Raw genomic sequence first — 9,465 nt, 5'->3', positions numbered from 1 at the left:
GCTTGACGCAATCGGTCCATCTTTGAGCTCTGTACGAGTAAGATTCAGAACTGATATTCAGTAAGGCAGGGCTCCCCAACGTGGTGCCCACAGGTGGCAGGCGGTGTGTCCCTCTAAGCTGAGTTAGTGTGAGCTAGCTCACAGTTTTTTAGCCTCTGGCTCACACACCTATGTCTTAGCTCGGGAAGGAGGGCTCCAGAGCAAAGTCATTTATGCAGGAGTCAAATCACTCGCTCACAACTTGAATGCCAATAGCTCACAAAGCAGAATTTTTGCTCACAAGACTCCGCAGCTTAGAGGGAACACTGGTGGCAGGGCGTCCACCAGTACTTCCCTTTGCGCTCACCAAGGTTCCCAGAAAGTGGACAGGGCCATTGTAAGGCAGGCCTCGTTACTGTCTTCCCTCATTCAAACACTGGTAGGTGAGGGCTGTTAACCACTACACCAAACTGGCTGTCATCGACCCAAAGTGGTGAAACAGGAAGCCCAGTTGTTTAAGACCATGGACTCTAATCAGGGCGGACCGAGTTAGATTCCCCGCTCCTCCACATGCATCAGCTGGTGTGACCGTGGGTCAGTCCCAAGTTCTCTCAGAGCTGTTCTCTCAAGGGCAGTCCTCGAGAGAGCTCTCTCAGCCCCACCTCCCTCACAGGGTATCTGTCGTGGGGAGGGGAAGGGAAAGGAGTTTGTCAGCCGCTCTGAGACTCCTTCAGGTATTGAAGGGCGGGGTATAGATCCAGTCTCTTCTTCTATATCAAAGTGACAGAATGAGCTGAATTTTGGAGCATCCCTTGTTAGGTATGCTGGTGTGACCTTGGGTCAGTCACAAGTTCTCTCAGAGCTGTTCTCTCAAGGGCAGTCCTTGAGAGAGCTCTCTCAGCCCCACCTACCTCCCAGGGTGTCTGTTGTGGGGAGGGGAAGGGAAAGGAGATTGTAAGCCGCTCTCCTTTGGGTAGTGAAGGGCGGGGTATAAATCCAATCTCTTCTTCTTCTAGATCAAAGTGACCGAATGAGCTGAATTTTGGGAGTATCCCTTGTTAGGTATGCTGGTGTGACCTTGGGTCAGTCACAAGTTCTCTCAGAGCTGTTCTCTCAAGGGCAGTCCTTGAGAGAGCTCTCTCAGCCCCACCTACCTCCCAGGGTGTCTGTTGTGGGGAGGGGAAGGGAAAGGAGATTGTAAGCCGCTCTCCTTTGGGTAGTGAAGGGCGGGGTATAAATCCAATCTCTTCTTCTTCTAGATCAAAGTGACCGAATGAGCTGAATTTTGGGAGTATCCCTTGTTAGGTATGCTGGTGTGACCTTGGGTCAGTCACAAGTTCTCTCAGAGCTGTCCTCTCAAGGGCAGTCCTTGAGAGAGCTCTCTCAGCCCCACCCACCTCACAGGGTGTCTGTTGTGGGGAGGGGAAGGGAAAGGAGATTGTAAGCCGCTCTGAGACTCCTTCAGGGAGTGAAGGGCGGCGTATAAATCCAGTCTCTTCCTCTTCATCATCACCTTTCCATATGTACCCTTATCTCAGTCCCACTCCCCTGTAGTGTGAACAATCTACAAACTGGAGCCTATTGCCATCATTGTGAATTTCCCAGGACTGCACTCCCCTTTATAGCCACCCATGGACAGGAACGGCCCTCCACCCTCCCACCCGTGTTTCAGCTCAACACTCAGCTGCTGTTCCAGCGACAGCACCAAGTCTTCCATTAGCATCTAGGCGGAGACCAAGCAAAGTCTGTTTGGCTTAACATACCTGGCTGACTGAGCCGCCTTCAGGTGCAAGGGAAAGCTGTCTGAGTTTATAGCGTTGACTATTTCTTCCAAAGACAGCTCGGCAACCTGCAACGGGGCAGAAAAGGGATCCAGAATTGGCCACGGATGGAGAAACGCATGACCTAGATACCCAACGTTCCGCTTCCCAGCTACGGCTGCTCTCCAGGAGCAGATCTAGAAAGCTCAGGAGAGCTGCATAGAACCGAGTTGGAAGGGACCTCCGGGGTCATCTAGTCCAACCCCCTGCACAGTGCAGGGAATTCACAAATACCTCCCCCCACCCACGCCCCCAGTGACCCCTGCTCTACGCCCAGAAGAGGGCAAAACAAAAACAAAAAAACCCCTTCCAGGATCCCTGGCCAAACTGGCCTGGAGAAAAATTGCTTCCTGAACCCCAAAGTGGCAATAGGCATTTCCCTGGGTGTGCCAGAAAGGGCCACGAGGACTAAGCCCTGAGGCAACCCTTCCTGCCGTCCCTCTCATGATCTCTCTAGGTTTACAGAATCAGCATGGCTGTCCGATGGCCATCTAGCCTCTGTTTGAAAACCTCCAGAAGAGGAGAGCCTTGCACCTCCCGAAGAAGCGTGTTCCACTGAGGAACCGCTCTAACTGTCAGGAAGTTCTTCCTAATGTTTAGCTGAAAACTCTTCTGATTTCATTTCAACCCGCTGGTTCTGGTCCGACCTTCTGGGGCAACAGAAAACAACTCTGCCCCATCCTCTGACAGAGCTTCAAGTACTTGAAGATGGTTATCATATCACCTCTCAGTCGTCTCCTCTCCAGGCTAAACATACCCAGCTCCTTCAACCTTTCCCTCATGGGACTTGGTCTCCAGACCTCTCGCCGTCTTCTTTCCCCTCCTCTGGACACATTCCAGCTTGTCTTAAATTGTGGTGCCCAAAACTGAACACAATCCTCTAGGTGAGGTCTAACCAGAGCAGAGTAAAACGATACCATCACTTGGCGTGATCTGGACACTAGACTCCTGTTGATACAGCCCAAAGTGGCATTTGCCCTTTTAGCTATCGCATCACACTCCTGACTCATGTTCAGCGTATGGTCTACTAAAACCCTTAGTCCTTTTTGCACCTGCTCCTGCCAAGAGAAGTCTCCCCCATCCTATAATTATGCATTTGATTTTTCCTACCTAAATGCAGAACTTTACACTTATCCCCACTGAAATTCATTTTATTTGTTTTAGCCCAGTTTTCCAGCCTGTCAAGATCATCCTGTATACTGACTCTGTCTTCTATTGTATTTGCTGCCCCTCCCAATTTACTGTATTCATCAACCACTTCCAACAACCAGCAAGACAAATTACTGTCATGGCTGTCAGTTCTGACGGCATGCTCTTGCAGCTAGCTAGATCTTGGTAAACGTTAAGGCCTTAAGGCAATTCAAATGTTAAATTGACACTTAAGTGACAGATCTTAACCTAGCAAGTTTTGACCCCAAGAGAGGCATCATTCCCTACATAGGCCACGGATCACAGCATGAAACTGACTTATACTGAATCAGACCACTAGTGCAGTGGCTCTCCAAAGTCTCAGGCGGAGGTCTTTCACATCACCTACAGCCTGATCCCTTTCAACTGGAGATGCCGGGGAACCTGGGACCTTCTGCATGTAAGGCAGATACTCTACCACTGAGCCACAGCCCCTTGAGTTCTACATGCCAAGTAATGCCATTTCAACCCCTGGCATCTCTAATTAAGAACTTCTTCGGTGATATGTCCTTCTCTGCCCAAGACCATGGACAGCCACCACCAGTAAGACTAGACAGTACTGTGCTAGAGTTCCATGACTAGAACTGATCAGCTTCCCAAAGCAAGGAAAATACTGTGCCCTTGTATCAAGAGTTAGGGAACACTTGGCTTTAAGAACATCAGAAGAGCCCTGCTGGATCAGACCAGTGGTCCATCTAGTCCAGCATCCTGTCTCACACAGTGGCCTCAACCAGTTCCTCTGGAGGGCCAACAACAGGGCACAGAGGCCGAGGCCTTTCCCTGAGAAGAACATCAGAAGAGCCCTGCTGGACCAGACCAGTGGTCCATCTAGTCCAGCATCCTGTCTCACACAGTGGCCAACCAGTTCCTCTGGATGACTGACAACAGGATTTCAAGCATTTGGGGGATGCATTTCTCTCTGGCACGTCCATACCAGGTTCTTGTCTTCTTTCTCTGGAGACAGGCTGTCTTCCATTGAAAAAGAGATGTTCCTTCGCTTCAGGTACTGTTCATCTTTCCTAGCCTTACGAAGTTCAACTGCGACTTCTACTCTTTGTCTTCTCATCGCCTGCGGAAGAGTAGGGGAGGAGAGCCATCAAGCACTATGCCATCTTCTCAGTCTCCCGCAACCCCACACAGCAAAAACCTCATCTCCTTCCTCACAAAGCATGACCAACAACTGCATTTTATTATAGAACAAAGTTTGAGTCTTTAGTTTAAGACTAAAGGTGCCACTGAACTCAAACTGTGTTTGGTTGCTTCAGACCAACATGGCTGCCCACCTGAATGGATTTTATTACGTTAGATTTAATAGTTAACTCAGCTAGCGGTACAAAGGAAGGTACCCAGTTGAGGGATTGACTTGTCCAGCAAGAACACATTTTACAGTGAGGAAAAGCCAAGCACAGAGGTAACCATAGGGCAGTGGTGGCAAACCTACGACACATGTGCCAGAGGCGGCACTCAGAGCCCTCTCTGTGGGCACGCGTAACATCGCCCCAGCCAGGCCCGGACCATCATTAAAGGGTCGAATTCTCTGCCAAATGATTTTAAGTAAATGAAAGCATTTGGGATTGCTTTCCTTACTTTGTTTGGATCATCTTAAGTTAATGTAGGAGTTGTTTTTTCTAGAGTAAAACCTCAGTATTCGGGTTAAATTGCCGTGTTGGCACTTTGCGATCGACAAGTGGGTTTTGGGTCGCAGTTTGGGCACTCGGTCTCTAAAAGGTTCGCCATCACTGCCATAGGGTATGAACAGAACACAACAGAAGTTCAAGCCAGAACCGAGTCTATTCAGGCCAAAGCTCAGAATGTGGTACTGGGCACCTGTGGAGGAGCAGCTACAAGGTTTAGGCTGAAAAGTTAACCTAGATAATTTGCTAGATTTATTTCACACATAAGAAATTGTTCCATGTAGGGAAGGTCATTTTTAATATCAAGACATTGCTGTGTTATGAGGTAAACGCAGGGCGATCTGCTGTGAGGGAAGGAAAGCTACGAAGTATGTAGGCCTCAAGGCAGCCTGCCAAGCAGTAATGCTATTCCATTGCAACTGTTGTTAAGGGAGTGGGTTTCTCTGACGTTTTCAGTGAGCTTCTCCATAATGGACAGGTAGGGTTGCCAGCTCAAAGTTGGGACATTCCTGGAGATTTTGGGGTGGAGTCTTAGGAGAGGCCTCAGCTAGATATACAGCCAGGGGTCATTTCGTAGAAAAAGAGATGCACGAGCTCATTTGCATAACTCATTTGCATATGCCACACCCCCTGACCTCACCGGAAGTGTGTCAGAAGGCAACGCCCACCGCTCAGGCTCCACTGGGCTGTTTTGGAGGATTGCTAGCTATGGGGGGGGGGAGCACAAATCTGCCCTCACAGAGGAGGGAGAGCTTGTATCTGAATAAACCTTGGTCTTAAAGGTGCCACTGGACTGTTTTGGATTGCTAGCTATGGGTGGGGGGGAACGTGCAGATCTGTCCTCGCAGAGGAGGGAGAGCTTGTACCTGAATAAACCCTGGTCTTAAAGGTGCCACTGGACTGTTTTGGATTGCTAGCTATTGGGGGGGGGGAACGTGCAGATCTGTCCTCGCAGAGGAGGGAGAGCTTGTACCTGAATAAACCCTGGTCTTAAAGGTGCCACTGGACTGTTTTGGATTGCTAGCTATGGGGGGGGGGAACGTGCAGATTTGCCCTCGCAGAGGAGGGAGAGCTTGTACCTGAATAAAACTGGGTCTTAAAGGTGCCACTGGACTGTTTTGGACTGGGGGTGGCACTGCAGCTTACCTGGCTGCTTCTTGCTCTGACTGAGGACTGCTGGGAGCAGGGGGCGGGGCTTGTTGCATGTGCCCCACCCCCTGGGCTCTTTACTGCCGGAGCTCCACTCCTGTGCGCTCCTGCAGGAAATGACCCCTGTATACAGCCACTGTCCAAATCCACCATCTTCTCCAGATGGACAGATCTGCCATTTGGAGATCGGTAGTAATTCTGGGAGACTGACAAATCCACCGGGAGGCTGACAAACCCTAGACAGAAGTGTTCAAACTGCATCACTTGGAACAGGTCCATTAGTGGATGGTTGGTCCACTTTAATTGGTGCTTGACTTAGAAAGCATGAGCTGAGGGTATGAGACCCAATTGGCTGAAATCCCCAGCTTCCGTACATGTAAACCGTTTCAGGAGGAGGAGGAGGTTGGATTTATACCCCGCCCTTCACTACCCGAAGGAGTCTCAGAGCGGCTTACAGTCTCCCTTCCCTTCCCTCCCCCTCCCCACAACAGACACCCTGTGAGGGAGGTGGGGCTGAGAGAGCTCTTTTGAGAACTGCTCATGAGAGAAGAGCTCTGAGAGAACTGTGGCTTGCCCAGGGTCATCCAGCAGCTACAATTGGAGGAGTGGGAAATCAAACCCGGTTCTCCCAGATTAGAGTCCGCGCACTTAACCACGACACCAAACTGTCGTAGTAAAGTGCAACTTGAATTTATTTGGCTTTTTATGCCTCCAAAGACTTCTTAAGTCCTGAGGATCCCTGGCCCCAAATATGTCCAGCTGTCTTAGTATTTTAGGTTTTTAATTACATGTTTAACTGTACATCTGATTTTATCTCTTGTTTTATTATTGATGTATGTCGCCCAGAGCCCTGTTTTTACAGGGATGTGGCGATTCATAAACGGAATAAGTAATAACAAAAACCTTGGGTGCGCTGGGAGGGGACCAAGGCTGCTGTAAGCTACTTTGAGTCAGCGGGGTGAGAAAGAAAACAATAAAAGCCTTGAGCATCCACAGCTGTGGGTTCTTCATAGCTCAGGGGACAACCTAGAATCCTGCTTTGGTAAGAGATGGGATTTAACCAAAACACATTGGCCTGCAGTAAAGCCCTCTCCTTACAGAGCCAGTTTGGTGTCGTGGTTAAGAGCGCGGACTCTAATCTGGGAGAACCGGGTTCGATTCCCCACTCCTCCACATGCAGCTGCTGGCGTGACCTTGGGTCACTCACAAGTTCTTTCAGTTCAATTCAAGTTCATTGAATGTGGTAGCTTAATCTGTTTCTCATGGACTGTTAGTACACAGTCTGGGAATTGTTAATCTAGCCAGTTTGGTGTCATGGTTAAGAGCATGGACTTTAACCTGGGAGAACCGGATTCGATCCCCCACTCCTCCACATGCAGCTGCTGGTGTGACCTTGGGTCAGTCACAAGTTCTTTCAGAGCTGTTCTCTCAAAAGTGGTTCTCAAGGGAGTTCTTGAGAGAGCTCTCTCAGACCCACCTACCTCACAGGCAGTGTTCCCTCTAACCTGAGTTAGTGTGAGCCAGCTCACTGTTTTTTTAGCCTCCGGCTCACACATCTTTGTTTTAGCTCAGGACGGATGGCTCCAGAGCAAGCTACTTTATGCTGTAGCCAAATGGCTCGCTCACAACTTTAATGTCAGTAGCTCACAAAGTAGAATTTTTGCTCACAAGACTCCATAGCTTAGAGGGAGCATTGCTCACAGGGTGTCTGTTGTGGGGAGGGGAAGGGAAAGGAGATTGTAAGCTGTTCTGAGACTCCTTCAGGTGGTAAATCCAATCGCCTCTTCTTTTTGTTGTGTACTGCTACTTGCTGGTCATTGCCCCCGCCTGAAATTTAATTGCTTCCGCCCACTGTTTCCCAGCACCTGGCATTTAGAGGTATACTGCTCCTATACATGGAGGCTCCCAATTATGCCCAAGAAGTTCTGTGCGACTGCAGTACTGACGAGGCTGTAGAATAGAGTGCGACCCATGTGGAATCCAAAAACCTCAGCCCCCACCCATACTCACTTCCGCATCTTTCCCTTTATTTTTAAATTGCTTCATCCGCTCGTCTTGCTCGTTTGTGGTGGGCATTGTCGAGCCAGCAACGAAAACACACAGCGACGCAAACAGGGCGTTTCCACTTCACACCTAAGCAATTAAAGAGATGGTTTAGTGGGGAATCCAGTTTCCTTGCTGTTATCAAGCCAAACGAAGCATGGTTGATTCCCAGAGGGCAAAAGGCACCAGCTTGTTAATACATGTTATTTGATTTTCGGTGCTTTTTAATAAAAAAAAATGCTGGTTTACAGACCTAGACAGCTGCTTTTAAGATCACAGAGGCAACCCTGCAAGAAAGAAGATGTTTAACGACTTGGGGGTGCCAGAAGCAACGTATTTTCCCCACCAGAGTCAAGTGCAGCTCTAGAAAGGAGTTTTAAACTGTAGAACAAGCAGGGCTATTTTTGGGCAGGAACGCACAGGAACGGAGTTCCGGCTGGCTCCCGAGTTGGCCACGCCCAGCAGGAACTCATTAGCATAATAGGCCACACCCAACAGCAGAAACTCATTAGGACTGGCTACATTAGGGGTGTGTGGCCTAACATGCAAAGGAGTTCCTGCTCCAAAAAAGGCCCTGGGTTTTGACAAACAAGGTAAACAGAATAAGAAGCAAAAGGTGGGTGTGGCTGGATGACCACACTTCTGGTAACATGGGGATGCGGCCGAATGTGCTAATGAGCTGTGCTGTCAGGGGTGTGGCCTAATATGCTAATGGGTTCCTGCTGTTGGGTGTGGCCTATTATGCTAATGAGTTCCTGCTGGGCTTTTTCTACAAAAAGAGCCCTGGAACAAGCATTCCCAAACCTGTGAAATCGGGTCCCAGGATCTTGCAGTTCTTTTGATCTGACCATGCTGTTTTAAGTTTCCCAAGTGAGTCGCCATGCCAAGTAAATTTGGACTTTGGGAACCATGTGCAAGAAAGGCTGGGTACCAATGCTCCCTCTAAGCTGTGGAGTCTTGTGAGCAAAAATTCTACCTTGTGAGCTACTGGCATTAAAGTTGTGAGTGAGCCATTTGGCTACTGCATCAATTCGTTTGCTCTGGAGCCCCATCCTTACTGTGTGAACCGGAGGCTAAAAAACTGTGAGCTAGCTCACACCAACTCAGCTTAGAGGGAACCCTGCTGGGTACCACCGTTGTAGAAGAGGCCTGGAAAGAAATATCTCCCCACTGGAGTTCCAACACTGTTAACTTCATACCAGATATTCCATATCAGATTAAATAGGGTTACCAGCAATGTTCCCTCTAAGCTGTGGAGTCTTGTGAGCAAAAATTCTACTTTGTGAGCTACTGGCATTAAAGTTGTGAGTGGCGATTTGGCTGCTGCATAAATCAGTTTGCTCTGGAGCCCTCCTCCCTGAGCTAAGGCAAAAATGTGTGAGTCGGAGGCCAAAAAACTGTGAGCTGGCTCACAATAACTCAGCTTAGAGGGAACACTGGTTACCAGATGTCCCCTTTTAGGAGGACATGTTTTCTTTTGGGGTTGGAAGGTAGGAATATTCCTAGATCCAGGTGGGGCAGCCGTGTTGATCTGATGTAGCAGAACACATTTGGAGTCCAGTAGGACCTTATTTATTTATATTTATTTTATTGTTTATATTTATATCCCGCCTTTCCAGATATCTGGCTCAAGGCGGCTCACAACATTAAAA

General features: G+C 48.9%; 1 protein-coding gene across 1 annotated transcript in view; it reads right to left on the bottom strand.

Moving 5' to 3' along the window:
* LOC107113583 (importin subunit alpha-1-like) overlaps positions 1-7,846 on the bottom strand; it is a 25,432-nt gene extending 17,586 nt beyond the window's left edge. The window contains exons 1-3 of the mRNA XM_015414931.1: positions 7,781-7,846; positions 3,922-4,056; positions 1,552-1,702 (exon numbers count right to left, since the gene is read on the bottom strand). Of these exons, the coding sequence (XP_015270417.1) occupies positions 1,552-1,702; positions 3,922-4,056; positions 7,781-7,846 (352 nt within the window). The remainder of the gene's footprint in view (positions 1-1,551; positions 1,703-3,921; positions 4,057-7,780) is intronic.
* Between the last annotated feature and the right edge of the window lie 1,619 nt (positions 7,847-9,465).

The sequence above is a fragment of the Gekko japonicus genome, unplaced genomic scaffold (genome assembly GCF_001447785.1).
Source record: "Gekko japonicus isolate JY-2015 unplaced genomic scaffold, Gekko_japonicus_V1.1 scaffold3178, whole genome shotgun sequence".
In the NCBI taxonomy this organism is placed as follows: domain Eukaryota; kingdom Metazoa; phylum Chordata; class Lepidosauria; order Squamata; family Gekkonidae; genus Gekko; species Gekko japonicus.
The sequence above is the reverse complement of the archived record's forward strand: the minus strand, read 5'-3'. Positions and strand labels throughout refer to the sequence as shown.